This window comes from Dendrobates tinctorius, unplaced genomic scaffold (genome assembly GCF_039654945.1).
Source record: "Dendrobates tinctorius isolate UK_male_01 unplaced genomic scaffold, ASM3965494v1 ptg000171l, whole genome shotgun sequence".
Classification (NCBI taxonomy): Eukaryota; Metazoa; Chordata; class Amphibia; order Anura; family Dendrobatidae; genus Dendrobates; species Dendrobates tinctorius.
In genome coordinates, this window is record NW_027361838.1 from 13,610,838 (window position 1) to 13,632,795 (window position 21,958).

Genomic DNA, 21,958 nt, shown 5'->3' on the forward strand with positions numbered 1-21,958 from the left:
TGTCAAATGTCTACTAACTGCCTATGGACAACAATTTCAGATTGCGATCTGATAAAACATGATACTTTGTGATCTTGGGAGGACCGGAGAGTACGTATGGGTAGATGTTGAGAGATTAGTTTGGAGAATGAAATATATATATCTAGGTAGCGAGTGACTGTACCATTCACTGTTTCAGAGTAATACCCATTCCAAAAAGGACCTAAAATGTTCAGAATAGCAACAGGTTTACTATGATCTGCATAACGGGGTGTTCCATTTCCTAACAGTCTAACTGGCAACCATCCTTTCAGGTGAAAACAATAGGGGTGGACGGGTAACAAACAAGGCTGGCTCTACATCTGACTTTACTAAATGAACACCTTGAAATGCCATCCATACACACCAACCCAACTAATCTATCAAAGGAAACCTAGGAATACTGTAACCAGGTCTTTTTAATGCCATCATTCACAAACTACACCTTGGGATGAAATAAAAGGTTAATAAGGCAAAATGTTTGGCTAACTACACAACCCAAAACTGCAAAAGCCTGTATCCAGTTATTAAAGATCTTTGCTACGTTGGATAGGGAACATTTGTTTTGAGATGGGTATGGGAAGACCAAAAGTCCACATACTAGTGTTTTGACTTAATTCTCATCTCTGGTGCCATCAGATGGGTGAGAGCCAAGAGAGGAATCTCTACAAAAATATCTATCTCTGAAGGTGGAAAGTGGCCTTCATCTATGGGGCCCCATCATTTCTATGTACGCCACTGGCATGAAGGCAACATGTGTTACTGCTATAGTGGGTGGACTGGGAGGATGACCAAGAATTTCTGTCCACCAGAATGTATCCAGGACCAAGTTTGCCTGCCACCATTGAGGAAACCAGAGCTGGCAGGACCACTGGATCAAGGTGATGTGGGGCTCATGGCCGTTTAATTGAAGTTCCCCATCATCAGTGTTGCTGATGGGTCATTGAGTCCCTGCACTGGAGGAGACTGAGCTGTAAGCAGCTTGCTGAGCAGTAGATCACAACCCAGGGAATCCAAGAAGTATGATTTCTCTTGCGGAGAATGACATGCTAAGCATGTCGAGATGAGGAGCAATGCTCCTCTGGGAAATATGCTAATTATGCAAATTGTCTCTTCAGAGAGGAAGAGGACTAGAACTCTAGTGCCACCTATTGGAAGTAGCAATCTTACAAGTCAATGTCGACCCTTTAACAAGCCTTGTTACATGAATTAGGATAAAAGCCAAGCCAGAATTTCAATTTACAGACAGTGTTTTGGGGTACTGCCCCTCGCCAGTGCAAAGTGTGAGTTCTGGTTTGCCTGTGAGAGAGGCGTCTGACCGATATCCAAGGAGTATCATTTCTCCTTGCGGAGAATGACATGCTAAGCATATTGAGATGAGAAGACTTAAAGCCGCAATGCTCCTCTGGGAAATATGCTAATTATTGAATTCTCCGCAAGGAGAAATGATACTTCTTGGATATCTGTCAGACGCCGCTCTCACAGCCAAACCAGATCTCACACTTTGCACTGACGAGGGGCAGTACCCGAAACAGTGTCTGCAAATTGAGATTCTGGCTTGGCTTTTATCCTAAGTCATGTGACAAGGCTCGTTAAAGGGTTGACATTGACTTTTAGGATTGCTACTTCCAATAGGTGGCACTAGAGTTCTAGTCCTCTTTCTCTCTGAAGAGACCATTTGCATAATTAAGGCCTCTTTCACACATCCGGTTTGTGCTGTCAGGCGAGATCCGGCATGTGTGTGTTAAAACGGATCGTTTTTTTTACCGCCGGATGCGTTTTTTTCTCATAGATCATAACATGCGCCGGATCGCGCCGCATGTGCCAGCGTTTGTTCCGTTTTTTGCCGGATCCGGCGAAAGCATGGTGTCCGGCGGCCGGACAGAACGCATGCTGTAACGTTTTTTTGTCTGGCGTAAAAAGCCGGACAAGCGTGGATGCGGCGCTCCCGGCACTGTGTCACAATGAAAGCGAATGAGGACTTCCGGCCGCCGGATCAGTCTTTCGCCTGATCTGGCCACCGCTTTCCGGCATTTTCCCTCTGCGCATGCCCGTCTCTCATCCTCAGCGCGACTCATCATGCCCATAACAGAGCGCCGGAACTTCAGACGCATCTCTCTCCGATGCATCCGTTCTGGGCCGCTTCCGGCACTCCGGCTTTTTGCCGCATGCCGCCGGAATAGCAAAAACGGATGTGTGAAAGTAGCCTAAGGCTACTTTCACACATCAGGTTTTCGGCGTCAGGCGCGATCCGGCGTCGTGCCGGAATGCCGGATCCGGCAAATGTTTTGTAAAACCTGAAGTGCCGGATCCAGTTTTCTGCCGGATCCGTCTTGTTCTTGACAGACAAAACCGGATCCGTCTCATCCATTTTTCTACGGATTACGCCGGATCCGGTTTTTAAAATTGACCCTTGTGGCCTTCCGAACGGGATTGGCTACTGGAAAACTAGATATAGCATGTTCCTACAGCCCTTCTTTGACAGGTTGTAGAGAAGAAAGTGCAGGTTGGAGAGAAGAGCAAGTTACTGGCGAAGATGGATGTTGTCATTGGAAATATTACCACTAGAAGTTCTGTGACGGTTTCAGGGACAATTTTCCACTATACTTTATGTCACCTCAAGGCAGAGTACACTGGGATGACAGAGTGTGAAAGATTTGTGCCCTAAACTTGTGTACCTTCTGGACCAACAGTATATACCTTTGCCAACCAAAGTTGGCTATCTTGTCATGGTCTTACTATTTTTACCTTTAGGCCACAGGTGTGTACCTGGTTGTGTTTTATGCAAAGTATTTCACCTTTTAACAAAAGTTGTGTACATTGGTAGGAAATCACCAACAATAAACACAACTTTTTAGGTGAAATACTTTGCTTCAAACACAACCAGGAACACAACTGTGGCAAAAAGCTAAAATTTACCCACAGTTATATACCTGGTTTTGAATACCTTTTTACCTTTGAAATACCCTGTATTTAACCTTTTTTTAAAACATAGTTCGCCGCAGAAAGAAATGACAGACAACCATTGTGAAACGATAATTTAACTTTTATTTAAATTTTTTTTTTTTTTTGTAAAATGTTTTTAAAGTGCAAAAAACTTTTTTAATAAAGGTTTTAAACCCAATGGGCATTTTTATTACAAAAAACACACATTACAAATCTGTGTACTGTGGGGTGGAAATACTGCTGGAGGGGCTGCGGGACACTTCGACACTGGGTGTGTGGAGAGAGGACTGGGATCGTGGTGGGGAAGGAACAGTTAGAGGTGAAGGTGTGGAAAAAGCTACAGAATGGGTGGACATGTGGGAGGCAGAAGAGGTGGTGGGCGGTGGAGTGGAGGGTTGGGCAGGGACTGTAGGAGCAGATGATGTTGATGGAAAGTTGTATGGGGAAGGAGTTTGGTACGGGGAAGGAGTTTGGTACGGGGCAGGTTGCTGGAAGTGGGGAGATGTCTGGTACTGGGGAGGTTGCTGGTACTGGTGAGGTTGCTGGTATGTAATAGGAGGGGGAGGATGGAAAGTGGCTGGAGGGGGTGCAGATGTAATAGGAGGGGGAGGATGGAAAGTGGCTGGAGGGGGTGCAGGTGGAGGAACTACAGTGGTGGGAGGTGGAGGTTGGGAGGTAACCTGCTGTAGAGCACCGTGGCACGAATGCATTACATGCATCTGCTGGGTAGGAGATAGTGTTGCCATGCGCTCCACAACAGACCTGAAAAAGGTGTGGTTTGGCGAAGATCTTGCTTCTGAATGCATGGTTTCAGAAGTGTCTTCACCTCCAGAATGCTGGAGTTGATCTGCTGAAAGCCTGCGGAGATTTGCTCTGACAAGACTTTGAGACAGTTCTGGAAAGATGCATTCAGATGCAAGAACTCTTGCGCATAACTCTTTTCCTGACCCCTCTGCCGCTGCCGCCCAGTACCCGCAGGTGTACTAGAGGTGGCAGGGGCAGAAGGGTGGGGTAAAGGGAAAGCGATCTCCTCACCAGCAGCTTCATGTAATGTAGGCGGCCACAATGCTCCTGTGCTGGTGGATGGGACAGATGGGTCGAATGTGTGGGAAGGCTGGGAAGGTGCAGATGTACCGGGGCGGTCGAAGTGTCCCTCGGTGCCGGTCTCCTCAGGGATCGCCTCAGAAGGGTCCAATCGTGCAGGCTCCTGAGTGCTGCTCACCGTGCTGTGTAATAAAGAGAAAAAAAAACAATTAAAATACTGACATGGTATGGCCCTGGCTGAAAAAAAAAAGTTACATCTAACATTTTTTTCACATGTGGTGTGTAATATTTACCTTCTGGTGAGCATTGTTTCCCGGAGGAACGACAGGGCTTGTGCGTACTTGTACTTGCTCCTCTGTCCTCCAGATCCACCCGGGGCCCGCATCTCTTTATTGAACTCCTTCTTGAAACGATCCCTCACAGACCGCCACCGATTCACAATTCTGTTCCCTGAAACGAGAAAGGAGTGGTTAGTATACAACATCAGTGTTTCACAAACTCCAGTCCTCATAGTCCCCAGGGGTCATGTTTTCAGGATTTCCAAAGTAAATAGAAATCCTGAACACATGATCCGTGGGGACCACGAGGACTGGAGTTCGGGAAACACTGGTTTACATCAAGCAACCGGTACTGTATATACTTACGCTCTTTAATCTGGGCCCGAGCTTCGAGGTCCTCCCAGCGGCCCACAAGGAGAGAACAGATTTCCTCCCAGAGTCGTCGGGTAACGATCAGGTCAGCGTGGCGGCGGTCAGCCATATTCCAGAGCGGCTCCCTTTCTCTGACGAGATCGATGAGGTGGTCCACATCAATCCCTCCATCCTCACCGTCAGAGTCGGGAGCACGCTGTGAAGGCTGTTAAAGAAAAAGACAAAAATAACATAATTAGCCTCCACAAAAGAAATGAAATAAAAAGTGCAAAAAAACAAAGCAAAAATATTTATACTTACACGCTGGTGACCGCCGCGTTGCTGTCGCCGACGACCCTGGGAGGCACTGCGAGGACCTCTTGGCCGAGCACCAGATTGGGAAGACTAGAGAAGAAAACAAAAAATGTTATGTCTTTGGATGTAGGCATTTGTTTGCTGTGTGTGGTCTGCAGAACATTGTTTTCTATGTGTTGTGTGTAGTGTGTTTGATGCAAAAAACTTACCAATTGTGAGCCCACTCCAGGTGTCTGTCCACCCCTTCCTTCTTCTTCTGGGAGCTCCTCTTCATCTTGTGATTCCTGTTTTGAAATAAAAGTCAATGAATAGACATATATTACAGAGATGATGGATTTTGGAAATAAAAACTTACCGTCAAACGCTGACGATGCGAGGGAGGGCTCCCAGAAGATGATGTGCTGTCCTGTTGATGGCCAGACTCCATGGCTGTGGGTATTGCTGCTGCTGTTGCTGCTGCCAGTGATGCCATTTCTGCTGCTGCTGCATCTCTTTGGCGGCTGTTGAATAAAGAGAAACAAAGGGCCAATGAATATCTTGATATTCCATGGCCCTAGTTTGGAGGAATGGGGGATTTGATAATTACCGTCTCTCATCTGCTGCTGGACTCCCCTCCTCAGCATGTTCCATTTGCTGCTCCATTTGGGGTGGTGCTGCTGGTGCTGCTGCTGCAGATGTCTGCTGCCTTCTCCTGCTCCTGGTTCTTGGCTTGGGTGGCATGTTGGGTGTGGCTGAGGGTCCCATTGTCTTGCTTTTATATATCTCCTGTGGGCAGAGCTACTGAACATGCTCAGACCAAAAAACCGGATCCGGCGCATTGCGGCGCTCATAGGCTTTCATTGTGTTAAAAAAGCCGGACGCGCCGGATCCGGCGTGTCCGGCTTTTTCGCCGGAGACAAAAAACGTTACAGTAGACGTTTTTTCCAGACGCCGGATCGCGACACATTGCCGGATCCGGCGAAAACCGGATGAAACGCATGGCCATCTGGCGCGATCCGGCGCAATTGCAAGTCAATTGGGGGGAAACCGGATCCGGCATTGCATTTCGCCGGATCCGGTTTCTGTCAAAAGCGCCGGATCGCGCCTGACGGCGAAAACCTGATGTGAAAGAGGCCTTACCCAGGAAATGGGAAACAGCCCAGCACTGCTCCAGAAGGGTAGAGAGGAGACCAGGCTGCCGCCCAGACTGGTGGAGGGGGCAGGGAGGAATGCAACCCTGGCCAGGAGGCCACCAGCTGCAGGAGTAGTATGAGTGGTGCTCGCCTGAACCAGAGCATTGGCCCTAGCTGAGGAGGAGCACTAGCAGGTGGCAGGGGAGTGCCTGCTATCAGGGCACAGTGTTTGTATAGCAGACCCTTTGACTGGGAAAGCATGGAGCCGAGCTATCCCTCCTGTAGTAGAGATCCTAACCTGTAGTGTTAGCACTTTCCCAGCACACTATAGAACCCAACAGGAAGCTGCTGCAGGAGAGGAGTGTAGCGCCCCCTGGTGCCGGCTGTGTGTGCACCGTGTCTGGAGGAAGGGGGGAAGCCATGTGGTGTCTCCTCCCCTCGTGTCTGACAGCCTGCGCTGGGAGGGTGGAGGAGAGCACAGCATTAGTAGTGAGTGCGGAGCAGCGGGACACTCCATCCAGCCAGTGCTCGTGTGCGGGACATCCCGGGACACGCCGCCGCCTCTCCACCCCGCATTGTCACCAGATAGCAGCCGGCGACACCATGAAGACTAAGAAAGGTGGGTGCTCAGCCTCCAGGTGCCCAGCCGGTGCACCCCGCTGCCCTTTGTTTGGTGGCATGTGGCTGATCCTCCGGGTGAAGGTCCTCCATGGCTCTGGCGGGGCTCAGGAGTTGTTGGGGGAAGTTTGGGGCAGCCTCGGGTCTCTTCGGATTCTTTTGGGGAGAGCAGCGCATTGTTCCTGTGAGTTGGAGGTGATTGGTAAAAGTTTGGTGCGAGCTGCACACAAAGGAAGAGCCTGGCTCAGCCTCACTGGGGGAACAAAGAAACTTTCTCCACGAGGGAGGTCACTCCTCGCACATGGTCTGTGGGCGCCCAGGGCCACCAGTGGCCAGCTCTTACCCCTGCCAGGGCTTTATTCCCCCTTCAGCTCCACCAGACTGAGCGTCCTGGGAAAGTCTTTGTTTGGAGAGCAGACTTGCATTCCTGAGGGAAGGGCTACATAACTTTTTAGGACAACCATTTTGCTGATTCTGAGCTTTTTCAGTCTAGTTAACCACTTTCCTGAAAGTTTGGAGCGAGTTAGCAGCCAGTGAGTGCTCCGTGTGCTGTGCTCCCTCCATCCTCCCAGCTTCACAAGTTTGAATTCCTTTGTTCCTCTGAGCACCATGTGCTCCAGCCACTGCTGCATGGAGAGTGTGGGACCCTGGGAGCTGTGGGGCCACAACCCTATAATGCCATGGCCTTCTCACACTTTGCTCTTCAGTTGACTAGTTAAAGGTCAATAAGCACTTTGCATTGACTTGGTCTGAACATTACACTTTTTTTTTTTTATTTCATACCTTCGCTGTCGTTGAATGTTATTTGTCCTTTGGAAGAGCCCAGTTGAGGATATTTAAAGAGTGGCTGACACCATAAAAGAGCTGGCTGTATATGATGTGCCATGTGAGGAGGGTGATTGTGTGTGCTCAGCATTGTTCACCTAGAAGACAGCAGGGCAGGGTGACAGGGAGGGGGCAGTGCTGCTGACAGATCACCATCCGACAAACTGCTTGCAGATGCTTGAAACTTTTTCAAGCAGTTGAAACAAAAGGCTTGCTCCCCCATCCCCCTGCCATTTGGCCATGTTTGGAGCTTTTGTTCAGAGGTTGCAAGGAAGAAAGGCTAGTAGTGCTGCCTCACTACTTCTCACCCAGTATGGTAGATGGACAACTTCTGAGCGATTTAAGTCAAGTAACCCCACCACTAAGATTTTACGGCTAGTGTATTGCTACTATTTAGTTAAAGGTCCTTGAAGAGGAACTTGAGAAATGAGTCTATTTGGAAAGTCCCTTAGATTCCTGTTTGTGAAAAGTCATCCAAGTACAAAGTTGCCATTTTCTTCTTGACTCTGCTGATGGTACAGATCTGTTGTGTCCCAGGGAGTAAGAGAAGGCACATTCATCTTCCCTGGTTAATTAGTTCTAAACACTTTAAATTTTTTTTTTTTTTTTTTTAATTGCAAAGCTGTTAAATCAATAGAAATACATGTCATAGAAAGAAACAACAAAAAAGTCTTCAAAGGGCCATGATCACTTAAGTGGATGATTGCTTTGTATGTGTTAGGCATAATTAAGAAATGGTGGATTTTTTTTTTTTTTTTTTTTTTTTTTTGAGGCTGTGTAGCAAATGTTTGAACTTGTTCTTCTACGTCATTCAGTTGCTCAAACTGGTAAAGCTGTGTTTTTATATATTGTTCCCACAATCACCACGTGCTTCTTCTAACCACTTCCACCCTCACAACAGTATTGTATTGACATCTGTCAGTGTCAACTTTTTAATATATAAATTTAAAGACAGATTATTTAGTCAGATGCCAAGATGTAAAGAAGTGATAAATCCTCTGTTCTAGTGTAGGTCTTGGAGAAAACCCTTTGAAGTTGCATTGGCAGATTACCTCCGGTGGATTCCTCATCTGGTCTCAAAGCCAGCTCCTCTACAGGACTAATGACCCTACTCCTCCTCCTTTTCTTTGCCTGTGGTGGACTTTGGAAGCCAGCACCTCCACCAATCCTAATTGCTCCTGTGATTGCCATTATGCTAATGAAATTTGGCTAGAAAACTAAATTTTGAGAGCCATCATTTTGAATACCTATCGCCAGTTTTACTAACAAAAATGTGCATGGCCTTGATTTCTGAAGGCTAGTCTCTTTCTAAACAGGAAAATGAGAGCAGCACCTGCTCACCTTATCTTGGGCACAGTCTGATCTGGAAATCGAGCCAGTTCATGGACTTTTTAGCTCTTTCTAGTGTTCATGTGTTTTTTTTTTTGTTTTTTTTTTTATTACGTCGTTTTCCCATAAAATGTTGAATTGCTGTGAACTGATCTAAAGAGTATTGTCCATCCAGCCACATATCACGCAGACATTTATGGGTGGCTTTCAGCAGAACACGTAACAATTAGAAATGACAGGTTCCTCAAGTGAAGCGGTTTGAGCGCCACTATTTACTTATGCAACCGATAAGAACTCTTGACGACTAGTGTTTTTCAGTCTGAGCTGTTTCCTGTTGGGATAGATGGCCTTAAAGCACTTGCTGGTCTTAGGTCTGCCGGCATATCCAGGCGCTGTCTTCTAACGTTTGGCAGGCTTCCTGAAGCAGTTCCTTACTTGATGACGGGGACTTGACTTTTTTTTTTTCTTAGCTAACGATTAATCATGACATCTTCTGTGTTAAATCTGCATTCTGTTTTACCATGCTTAGTATTCAGCTTGGGTTTTTAGGGGATTTCTTTAATTGCTTGTTTGAGAATATATACTGTAAGAACTGTTTGTACCGGACAGTATAGGTATAGCCAGTCCTCTTTGTGTAAATGCCTCGCAGTCCTGCGCCAGACTCGATGACGAAACTTTCCTTGCTGCGCTAGGATAAAGCGGTGAGGTGAGCCACCCTCGGGTTTCTGTTTTGCAACATAACTGAGTCATCTGTCAGGTCAGTGTCAGTATGAAGTGACACAAGCATTGCTCGGAAAGGGAAAGTACTGTGCTGGTAACTATTAGTAGTAATGCAGTGATTTTCAACTCGTCTGATACCTGGCAGTGCTGGCTCTGAGGTCCAAGATGGTTTTATGCAAATATAACACAACAGTAATTTCTTTGAACATTTATCTTTCTAATGAGTTTTTTTTTTTCTGCATTTGGCTTGTGGTGGTTGCTGTAGTAATGGGGGGGCATTTCTGGCTTTTACAGCACAGCCGTCTCCTGAAAATATCCGTTAGTGTCCCAGCTCATTCAGATTCCACATTGTGTTCAGATCAGCGTCGGAGACGGCGTCTGTCACATTCATCCTGCGACACAATGCTCTTCCAGCAATCCTCCGTGATTGATTAATGCTGGTGCCCTGCTCATCTCCCATTGTATAGATGAGGTAAACAAAGCAGTGTCATTGACGGTTTTATTGTCATGGTAAGGAGCTCTGCGCCTCTGTGTGTAACAGATCAGCGAGTCTAAATTGTGCCGTGTGAATCCCAATCCATGAGCGCAATGAATAGATACAAGATGGAAAGCTATAAGAAGATACTTTGCCTTTGTCTGACTTGTAGGTGGAAATGCGGGACTGATACATTCTGCTATGAAAAGCAAATGACCTCAGTGGAGGATGTAATACTGTAAAGCGCTGTGCTCGGGGGATGTCACTACTGCTATATTTTTGGCATTTTACCTACAGGGACCGGAGGCAGATTTCCCACCCCATTGATGTAATCCTATGGCATGTGACGCCAAGTTAATGTTGACATGTCTTTTTCTTAGGGTTAGTTCCGCTATCAAGCAGTGAGACTGAGGATGATGATGGTATGGATATTCCCCTGGATCTCTCCTCCACTGCTGGCTCAGTGACTAGAAGGAGGCGTGGAAACTTGCCTAAAGAGTCAGTCCAGATTCTGCGAGACTGGTTATATGAGCATCGCTATAATGCCTACCCCTCAGAGCAAGAGAAAACCTTCCTGTCTCGGCAGACTCATCTCTCCACACTACAGGTAGGTTTGAGCAACATGGATCTGCTTGTAATCATTTGGGGCCAAGCTGGATCGTTTATTCTGTAGTTCGTAGCTTTTATGCTGGAAATTACACTGTGCCTTTTATGTAAGTAGACGCGGGAACATAGTGGAAACCACCTACGAAAACATTGCACAAGTTCTTCGTATGTGTTGTTTTTCTTCTATGCTGCAAAACATTCTTGTCATTCCAGTACATGAGGCAAATAATCACCGCATGGCTGAAAATGTTAAATCTTGCCCTCCAGATTTTAACATTTCTCACTTCCTGTTGTTTGCCCAGGAAGCGATATCTCTAAAAGGAATCTGACCAGTAAACACGTAGTTGTGGAAAAGGGGCAGTTCTCATCATTAAGTTGTCTGGGAAGATACCCATGTGAATTGTAGCCTAATATATATATATTTTATGACCGATCACACAAGTTTTGCTGTCACATGGAGGCTTTTAATGCCGAGGTTGTGTATTCTGGAAAGTTGGTACTTATTCACAATGCATCATGTAATTGAGCTGCAATAGTGCAACCTTACACAGTTTTCAGGGATTTTATGCCCCTTTTGAATAAACTTTTTGAGAAGGGAAGAGCAAACTCAAATGGGGTATTTTATGGGGGCATAAGCAATGTGTTGAAATTTTCATACACAGCACTCATAGCCTCCATAAGGATCTATTCTCTGTTAACAGATCGCTCACTCCCACACACACTTTAGAATGCTTTTTTTTTTTTTTTTTTTTTCTTCCTCTGCTCCGCATCCAGAAATGCAGGGGGTTAAATCGGTCAGGGTTGGCGTGAGGTAAGCAAAGATATGCCTGGTAGCACAGTAAGTTCAGCAGTCAGTGAGTCACCGCAGTCTCTGTGAAAAGACAAACAGCATCTTGTTTCAAAGCTAAACTTCCCACCATTAGCCTAAGGTATGGGAAATAACATGTGGAACAACATTATCAAAAATGAAAGCGTTCAGACGTAGCATTCCTCGGGCGTTATTAGAGAGGGACAAGTAGGCCTTTGTTTTAGTAGAAACTTTGATTCTGATGTATAGCATCTCTAACCTGTACATGGAAGTTTGAGTCAGAGGTCAATACTTAAATCATTAACAGAAGTGATGGTTTCAAGATATTTCTATATAATGTTGTAGTTACCAGCGTCTTTTCTGAGGCATCTTCTTGGTCTGATTTTTGTACAAAGATACAGGTATAAAACGAAGCGGTAACGGCAAAAACGCAAGGATTTCAGCACAAATTCTTGGAGAACAATGCTACAAAAAATATAATCAAAGCATCCAAAATTGAAATATGTGCTGCAGATTTGACAGCAAATCTAGGCATTACTTTGTGCCAACCCTATGTATGGTCTCATGTTTGTCCAATAGATTTTATTATGGCATACAAATAATATGCATGTATAACAATTGAGTGGTAGAATAGCTGCTGGAACAGGTACCTGGTGCTACTATGGACTTTTACCACATTGCTTTCTCTTAGGCTAGTTTAAGACTAGTGTTCAGGAGGGCTGCGGATGGCAGCCTACTTCCTCCTTCTTTCCTCCGTGAAGCTCCGGCTACTGCCGCATGCGTCCAGCATTTGCCTGCGTTCCTATCTTTAACATTGGGTACGCAGACATGCGTTGTGTGCAGATGCGTCCGCATGCGCCGATTTGACATATGCACATCAAATCGCCGCATGCGGACACATCCGCATACAATGCATGTCCCTGCTTACCCAATGTTAAAGATAGGTACGCAGGGAAATTCGGAGGAAAGAAGGAGGAAGTAGGCAGCCTTCCGCAGCCCTCCTAAACACTAGTCTGAAACTAGCCTTAGAAATCAAGTGCATATTATTTTCTTGGGCGTAACAGTTTTGAGAAGTGTGTGGGATGTGTTGAAAAATCCAGATACCAAGATGATGAGAATTCATCCGGCATTTCCCATCCCAGAATTACAGTGGGGCTGGGCAGCTTTCCCACTACAGTTGTTCCTAAACCTCATCTCCAAGGATGCTTTGCCTGCCATGAGTTGTTCAGCAACAGCTGAACGCCAAAGAATTCTCATTCTTCCTGAATGTCATGTCAATTCACTCAATGTGAAGCCTAACTCCAGTGTAATGAGGAATGAAAGTCATGATTTTCTTTCTTTTGTAGGTTTGTAACTGGTTCATCAATGCAAGGCGTAGGCTTTTGCCTGATATGCTGAGAAAAGATGGAAAAGACCCTAATCAGTTCACCATTTCACGAAAGGGAGCCAAAATTACCGAAGTGATGCAGGTGGACTCTCCGACGGGAACAAAGCCCTACATTCCCACTATAGATGAGAACTCTTTTCATTTCAGTTCTACCGGGTCAAACCAGAACTCAGGGAAGTTACTGGCATCACAACTGTCTTCTCAGCAGTCTCTCCTGGCTCGACCCTCCGTCATCTGTCATACCACTGTCACATCACTAAATGACGCTCCTTTCAACTTCACCCATGTATTGAATGCTGGACAAATCCCAGAGCAGCATGAATCTGAGGCAAAAAAACTAAGTGAAACCTCACTTGTCTGCCATGAAGACACTATAAAATTAGGACAAAACACAAATGCACAAAGTGGATTATTCAACACTCCTCCTCCTACCCCACCGGATCACAATCAGGACTTCAGTGGCTTCCAGTTATTGGTTGATGTTGCCCTCAAACAAGCAGCTGAGATGGAGCTTCAATCGAAACTCGTGTCCTAAATCTTCACTTGTCAAGTGTTCTGAACATTTCCTTCGAACTGCCCAAGTCGATATCAAAGACAATTTGCATTAATTGATACTTTTTTTTTTTTTCCTTTTAATATATATTCGTTTTATTTGCACACGGGATTATGAAAGTGAAGCTTTCTTGACACAAAGAGGTCTTACCCTTTTCAATGACTATTTTTTTGTTTTATATATATTTTTTTTTTTTTCTTGGTCCTTTTGACTGTGACTACAACCTTTGACCTTAGTGAGGTTCTCCATTGCCATTCATGGATATTGAATTCAGAAAGTTGCCATGTGTTTCTTTTTTTTATTTTTTTTTCTTCAGTAATTTAAACAAATCTCAGGGGTGATGGAGAGCAGATATCAAGTGTTTGTGTGATTGTATATTCTATAATCACACCTACATCCTAACTATACTGTATTTCATTCCAATCTTCTTTAAGATAGAGCTACTGTAGAAACAATATGCTTTACGTTTCTTGGTAGATTTTGCTTAAATGTGAGGCGTTTCCCAAGATTGTGACTTTTTTATAATTTTTGGTACCTTTCAAACTGTGCAATATTTAGACTGAAACCGATAAGACTTTTTTTTAGCATTCCAGAGCAGCAGAAAATGCTCACATACTGTCTACATTTTTAGTTTTCATTTTTTTTCCAGTATATAATAAAATATTTTGTTTGAGGTAATGTAAAAAATGTTTTGTTTTTGTTTCTTGGGGATGGAATGAGAATGCCATGTAACTGGATACTGTTCCCATCTGGAATATTACTGCTATGTAAAGTTTTGTTTCTTTGACATGTATTTTTTTTTTTTTTTGTAATATAGAAAATAACAAATCACCGTGCAGTTTTGTGTTTATTTTTTAAGGATATTGGGAAGCTTTTAAAATATATATATAATTATTATTATATTATAATATATATATATATATATATATATATATATATATATATATATATATATTATTTTATTTTATTTTTTTTTTTTTTTCATACTTGTAATCAAAACATCCATAAAAAAAATTGGATGTGACAGTTTAAAAATCTACCATTTAAAAAAGAAAAAAAAAACCCTGTCGCCTTGGTTTCACCTCTTAGGCTAAGTGCAGACGTACTTTTTTGCCCTGCTGATTTTTCCGTGCAGAATTGAGGAAATCCGCAGGTCAAATGACCTGCATTTTTCCTGCTGATTTCTTCCTTTTTTCTTGCGGTTTTCCCCTGCGGATTTGGAGAATGGAGCAGGTGGAAAACCGCACAAAAGAAGTGACATGCTGCATATTTTGAACCACAAGAAAACCGCGTGGAAAAAATTGCAGCGTCTGCACAGCAGGTCTTTTTTTTTTCTAATGACTTACATGCTACTGTACATCACAATGCGGATATGCAGCGTTTCTGCGCGGTAAAATCCGCTGCGGATCCGCTGGATATCTGCATCGTGTGCACACAGCCTTAACCACCTATTAGTATTAAGTATATTTTTATCACAGAATGTATGGCGCGAACTCCGGAGTTGAACCCGATCCATACCAGGCAGGTGTAATCTGTTACTCCACTGCCAGCATCTGCCTATAACAGCCGCTACTGGAGATATTTGCTCTTATTGCTGCTGGATCATTATTGAGATGCCGTGGTCAGTAACGTTTACATTGACTAGTTAGTTGCCTTTCTGCATGCAATGGTTCTCATCACACCCCTTTCCGCTGCGGTCGCCTAGAAAAACAAAAAAAAAAAAAAAAAACCTCTAGGAACATACCCTTAGGCCACATTCACATGTTGTGTATTTGGTCAGTTTTTTTTTACCTCAGTATTTGTAAGACAAAAATCCAGAAGTGGTGACGTGTTTCTATTATGCTTTTCCTCTGACTGTTCCACTCCTGGTTTTGGCTTACAAACACTGAGGTAAAATACTGACCAAACACTCAAACATGTGCACCTTAATGACTTCTGTACGGGATCAGTCACATTTACCAGATTTGTTGCAGAAATGACTACAACTGTAAATCCACTTCCATGAAGCTGAATAGGGTTGTATCAGTGGACTCTTCTGCAGACCTCATTCAGATCAATAAGGCGGGGGGTGCATACGGTCAATAACCGGCATCGCTTTGAACGCAGCACATGTCCACAGAGCTGCCGGCTTTTGAACACGGGTGATTCCGCATGTGTACATTGAACCGTGCGGAATCACCGCATCCAATACATTGTACAGGTGAAACTATCTTGCAGAGACTGAACCTCTCCGCAAGATAAATTGATATGCTGCGGTCTGGAACAAGGCGCTGCATGTGCATCTCTATGGGTGAGCCGTGGGCATCCGTGCACGCATAGTGGAGATGGGATTTCTCGAAATTCCATCCACTATACTGTAACATCTGGCCGCTGCGGATGTACGCAGCGTTTACTGACCCTGAGAACATACCCTAAGATAGTTGAAGTAATTTCTTCAACAAAAGTGACAATTGTAAATCTATAGTCTGGATCTCCTGAAAATGCCAGATGTTTGCTATGGTGAATACCTTTTTATTATCCATCTATTTGCTAAATCCTTTCACTTTAAGGATTACAACACTTACACAAATTTTTGTGAATCTTAAACCTCAGTTACGTGATTTAAGTGTCTGCCTGCAATGTATTTATCCATAGGTCATGAACACAGCGCTGCCTATTACTAAAACACGGATGACAGCAGAAAGAACTGGTCGTTTTTCTTTTTTGTTTTTTTTTTAAAGTCAAGAAAGTGATTTGCAGAAGACACCCTCTAATTACATCCTTTTTAAGTAACTCAAATAGGTTTTCTTTTGCAGACCCTCTGTAGGATATCTGAGGTCTGACCCTATGGTATCCTAGTTTTTCGTGCTTTATTGGTTCCTAATTCATTTTATCTGGACAAAAACCGGTAAGGGTTACTTTGACTCTTTATGCAGTCATAGCACTCCTTTCTCCAAGAAGCCATATGGCGATTCCACGGATCTTATTACAGATATATTGCCAGAAACCTGTCGCCCCTGGTGCTAAATATTTCATGTGCTCTAAACATAGAATCCTTTTATAATCTAAAAAAATTAAGTCATTATGCTTACTGCTTTTATCAAAACGTCCCATAGTGTCCTTCAGGACATGTTAGGATTGTTAAACGTTTCTTCACATTCTACACCGATGTGCCAGTTTTTCATATTTGTCATATGTATTTTTGTAAGTAAAATCCCTATAATACCCCTATTCATGCCAATGTAGGGTAATACAGCAGTAGTTAAATACATGACTTTAAGGTCAGAAGATGGGATCCTACCAGCTTTGCTGTAGCAGGTCTGCTGTTTTGTACAGTGATTTATCTATTACTATGGTATCATTACATACTTGGATACCTTTTTAAGAGTATGGAAAATTGTGACAACCCAGGAGCTGCTTCCATTGGTGTTTTTCAGTTTTGGAAATCAAGGATGAGTGACCTGTTACGAAATGGCGCCATATAGGCTGGAAAAGTGCCAGCCGAATCATTGATGGCTATCGACTCTCTACAAGAGAGCTGCTCCTTACTCCTTTTACCAAGGGGGAAAAATCCACATTCAGAAATCTGACACGCTGGATCATTACTTCTCACCTATATCACTTTTCAGGGAGAGTTAGAAGGCCCAAATACACACAAGACTGTCAGCCAGGTTGGGCCTACATTAATCCAATGTGTATGTGGGCTCTTAAGGAATACAGGACAAATTGGATCAATAAATGGTTATACCAAGGGGTAAGTGATGATTTGCTGATCTTTGGGGTCCCACTGATTGGAACCCCCTATCCATACCGATCTTTATAGGTTTCTGGTGTTTCCATTAACCCCTTCACAACCTTAGATGTATCCATACATCCTAGCTGTGACAGGATTTCCTAGAACTTATGGATACGCCCTCGTAATCGCCGCCAGGTGTTAAGTTAATATGAAAGCTGGCACCCCGTTCTCACTGCCAGGACCAGTACCACACTGATCCTGGCTGTTTAACTCCCTAAATGCTGTGATCGCATCATTTAGAAAGCAGGAAGGGGGTTCCCTCTCTCCTTTGATTGGCATCTCTGCAATGTTAGCACGAAGACCTGATTGTTGCCATGGTGACCTGAGGTCGTCATGGCAACTTCTGGGTCACCAGGCTATGGCTAGCCTGTTAGCCCATGCTCAGAACATGGGCTGACGGGTATAAAGCATTGCAATGCTTTATACCAGCGATCAGAGCCGTGATAGTCCCATAGAGGGACTAAGTAAAAAAAAAAAATGTAAAAATGATTGTATTTTTCTGTAAACTTAAAAAGAAAAATACACATTTTGTACCGGTGTCCATAAGGGAAAAAATACTTTCCTCATACTGCTGAATAAAAAGTAGAATAAAGCATGATCAAAAAGACTAATGTACACATCCTAGATATCACTGAATGAAATATTCCTGTTACAAATATTAATTACGTAGTGGAATGCTTTGAGAACATAAAACAAAAATGATCAATGTAAATCAAAATTAATATGCAATGGAAGTCTGGATTTGAAATGGTACTCAAATGCAGAGTGGAAGATAAAATTACAGGCTGATTCAACTCCAGTGGAAATGTCTCAAGATGAGGAAATAATGCTCAGTAGCATGTGGCCTCCACGTGCCTATGTGATCTCCCTACAATGCCTGGGCATGGTCCCAATGAGGCGGCGGATGTTCTCCTGAGGGATGTGCTCCCAAACCTTGATTAAAGCATTAGTCAACTCTTGGACAGTCTGTGGTGCAAAGTGGCGTTGGCGGATGTTACAAGACATGATGTCCCAAATGTGCTTGATTAGATTCAGGTCTGGGGAATGGGAAGGCCAGTCCATACCACCAATCATGCAGTAAGTGCTGACACACTTCAGCCACATTGTTATGCATCAAAAGGAACCCAGGGCTTATGGTCTCATAATAGGTCTGAGGATGGCAGTCAGGATATCTCTGACTAGCACATGGAGGGCTCTGCGGACCTCCAAAGAAATGCCTTCCCACACCATTACTGACCCATTGCCAAACCGGTCATGTGGGAGGATATTGCAGGCAGCAGAACATTCTCCGCGGTGTCTCCAGACTGTCACGTGCTCATTGTGAACCTGCTCTCATCTGAGAAGCGCAGAGGACCCCAATGTTGAATCTTCCAATCTTAGTGTTCTCTGGCAAATGCCAATTGCCCTGCACGGTATTGGGCTGCAAGCACAACACCCACTTTTTGAAGTTAGGCCCTCACACCACCCTCATGAAGTCTGTTTCTGACAGTTTGAGCAGACACATAGATGTTAGTGGCCTGCTGTAGGTCATTTTGCAGGGCTCTGCTCCTATTCCTCCTTGCACAAAGAAGGAGGTAGCGGACTGCTGGATTGTTGCCCTTCTACGGCCCCTCCACGTCTCCTGGTGTACTGGCCTGTCTCCTGGTATCTACTCCATGTTCTGGACACTGTGCTGACAGACACAGCTACCCTTCTTGCCACAACATGCATTGATGTGCCATCTTGGATGAGCTGCATTACCTGAGCAACTTCTGTGGGTTCTAGACACCGCCACATGCTACTGTACAGAACCTCTAGGGTTGAGAGCATTTACACTAATAAGCATCATTTCCTTGTCTTGAGGCATTTCAATTGAAGTTGGATCAGCATGTAATTTGATTTTCTATTTTGAGTATCACTCTAAATCCAGACCTCCGTGAGATATTAATTTTGATTTACATTGATCATTTTAGTTTTATTGTTCTCAACGCATTCAACTATGTAAGGAAGAAATATTTGCAACTGGAACTCTGACAGTACTGAACGTGAGAGACAAGGTCTGTGAACGGGACAGGTGTGTGTCGATTCAGCACAGCGAACCGGGCTGCCCATTGTAAAATGTGTTGGGCAGTGCTGCAAATCTCCATAGTGTTGGGACACACCGCTGAGGATAAGGATGTATCCCTCTTTACCTCATCTGCTGGATGCAAGACCTGCATCAGGATCCCGAGGATTCGCCGCCATCGTCAGGACCACAGGAGGACACCGCCAATGTCAAAAGATACTACATCATTTACCTCAGGATTTTGACAGACCCCCCCCCACTGCGATGCAATCTAGACAGCACCAGTCACAGACAGAAGTTCAACTGTGACTGGCGCCTGAGTGATAAGTTATATTTTATTGTGTTGTCGGCTTTACTTGTCCCTGTTCCTTAAGTTATCCCCATTAGCCTTTTGCTGTATTAGGGGATATTATCCCTCCGTTTTCTCCCTGCGTGGTGTTTCTACTGTATACTAAACCCCTTTCACCCTTGGTCTGTGTACAGTCCGTTACTGCGTCCTACGTGCCTGCAGTCTCCTCACACTTACACCAGGGTTTCCATGTAAATCTCTGAAATACATGATTCAGACGGAACCCTTGTTGGAAGATTTCCTATAATGAGGCAGATGGAGGCACTGTGGACACAATCTGGCCTATGATCCAGCGGTTTTCTTTTGAAGTGTGCATAAAAGTGCTGTCGACCACAGGACAATGCTGACCAGAGGCCAGACTGTCCAGAGAAACTCTGCTGCCGCACTATGGTGTATAGATCTCTCGGAGGTTTCATCTGAATTGCATCACTTGGAGATAATCTGGATGTAAGTGCTCAGCTTAGGGCATAGGATAAATGTGACAGAAAATGTTATGTAATATGTTCCCAACAAAGGCATCAAATCAATCCACAAATAAGCAAGTCCCCACTAAGATTTGTCATCTGTTAATGGAAATACTCTATAGTGGCTTCCAAAGCGAAAAAAAAACCAAAATCAGCAAATTCAGCGCTCCCAAATCCAAATGCCCCCCTTGCTTCTGAGCCCTAGTGTGTCTAAACCACATTTAACGTCCACATGTTTGGCATTTCTGTAGCGATGAGAGACCACCCAATTTACAGGTGCGTGAAACCAGAAGCATGAGCTGGGCAAAATGTACTGGTCACTACAATGGCAGTTTGTAATTTTCACTCAGTAACATCCACTGCTGCTTTCTAGAAAACACCCAAGGAGTCAAATTCATCGCTACATCTGTAGATAAATCACCAAAGGGGTGTAATTCTCAAAACTGGGTCACTTGAGGGGGGTTATTCTGTCCTTCTAGCATGGAGCAGATATTTATATGTGTTATTTGAGTGTTCTCTTTATTTTTTTGAGCAGTGTATATATATATATATATATATATATAGCCACACACACATACATTTATATATAGTACATAGTCTCCTTTATTGTGTATATTGCCGACCCTTATTATACAGTGCCCTCTCTTGTTATATACAGCACCGTCCCTTACATATTGGATTATATAGAGCCCTGTTTTTTATTACATACTGTCCTGTCTTGTTAGCTGTATAATGCAATGATGGCTGATGGAGCAAGGGAAAGATTCTTTTCTAATGGAGGAGCTGATGGACTGGTAGTCTGGTCACTGGCTCCTCCATCAGCAGTTGTTTTATATCTAACAAGAGAGGGGACTATGTAATAAAAGAGGGTGCTGTGAATAACAAAAATAACAAGAATACATTATGTAAGAGACAGCACTGTACATAACAGCAGAGAAAGCTATATAAATAAGGGATGGCATCATAAAAAGTGACTACACTATATACTGAGGGATGGGGCTATACATAATAAGCGAGTACACTATATTCTAAGGGACTGTTAGACATAATAAGCGATAATATCGTCTTCCTCCACCTCCCCATGTTTCTAAATCCATTATAACTCCCCCTTCCTCCTCCCCCACATCCCATTATTGTCCCCTCCCTCACCCCAATCATTGCCTTCTTCACCACCTCCATCATTGCTTTCTCCTCCATCATTGCCTTCTCCCCCACCACCCCCATTATTGCCCTTTCCACCATGACCATCATTGTCCTTTCCACCAACATCATCATTGCCTTTTCCCCACCAACCCCATCATTGCCCATTCCACCACCTCCATCTTTGCTTTCTCCCCCACCACCCTTATCATTGCCCTCTCCATCACCCCCATCATTGCCTTCTCCCCCACCACCCCATCATTGTCCTTTCCACCACCTCCATCATTTCCTTCTCCACCAACCCCATCATTGTCCTTTCAACTGCCACCATCATTGATTTCTCCCCCACCACCCCCATCATTGCCCTCTCCGTCATCCCATCATTGCCTTTTCCCCATCACTGCCCTCTCCTCCACCTAAACACACACAGCACCATTCACCTCTCTGCACGTTCCCCCCGCAGCATCTCACACACACAGCACCTCTCACCTCTCCGTACGCTCTCCCGCAGCAGCACTGTCGCCAGCAGCTTCCTCTCTCTGGAACAGCCGCAGCGCTGAATTATGACGTCATCCAGCCTCGCTGCTGACTGTGTGAGAGACAGGAAGTGTGGGCAGGGAGCAGGAAGGATCACTGCAGCTCCACTCCGCTGTAATTTTCTCTTGCAGGCAACGGAGCTGCAGGGATCTCTCCTTGCCCACCACACATGAGGGCATTCTGGCAAGGCCCCCCCGGAGCCTCGGGGCCGGATAAACTGGCCAGATTGCCCTCATTATTAGCCGTCCTGCAGGGCCCCCCTCC

The 21,958-nt window shown here is 44.5% G+C and overlaps 2 protein-coding genes across 3 annotated transcripts in view; one reads left to right on the top strand and one right to left on the bottom strand.

Annotated features, from left to right (window-relative positions):
• TGIF1 (TGFB induced factor homeobox 1) overlaps positions 1-14,216 on the top strand; it is a 34,136-nt gene extending 19,920 nt beyond the window's left edge. Inside the window, exons 1-3 of one of the 2 annotated variants that reach the window (XM_073550894.1) lie at positions 6,531-6,683; positions 10,412-10,638; positions 12,792-14,216. In XM_073550894.1, the coding sequence (XP_073406995.1) occupies positions 6,668-6,683; positions 10,412-10,638; positions 12,792-13,367 (819 nt within the window). In that variant the 5' untranslated portion in view covers positions 6,531-6,667 and the 3' untranslated portion in view covers positions 13,368-14,216. Of the gene's footprint in view, positions 1-6,530; positions 6,684-10,411; positions 10,639-12,791 lie in introns of those variants that run through there. The other variant, XM_073550895.1, reaches the window with a different exon arrangement.
• The window catches only part of DLGAP1 (DLG associated protein 1), a 966,059-nt gene that overhangs the window by 56,269 nt on the left and 887,832 nt on the right, over positions 1-21,958 (bottom strand). The window lies entirely within an intron of this gene.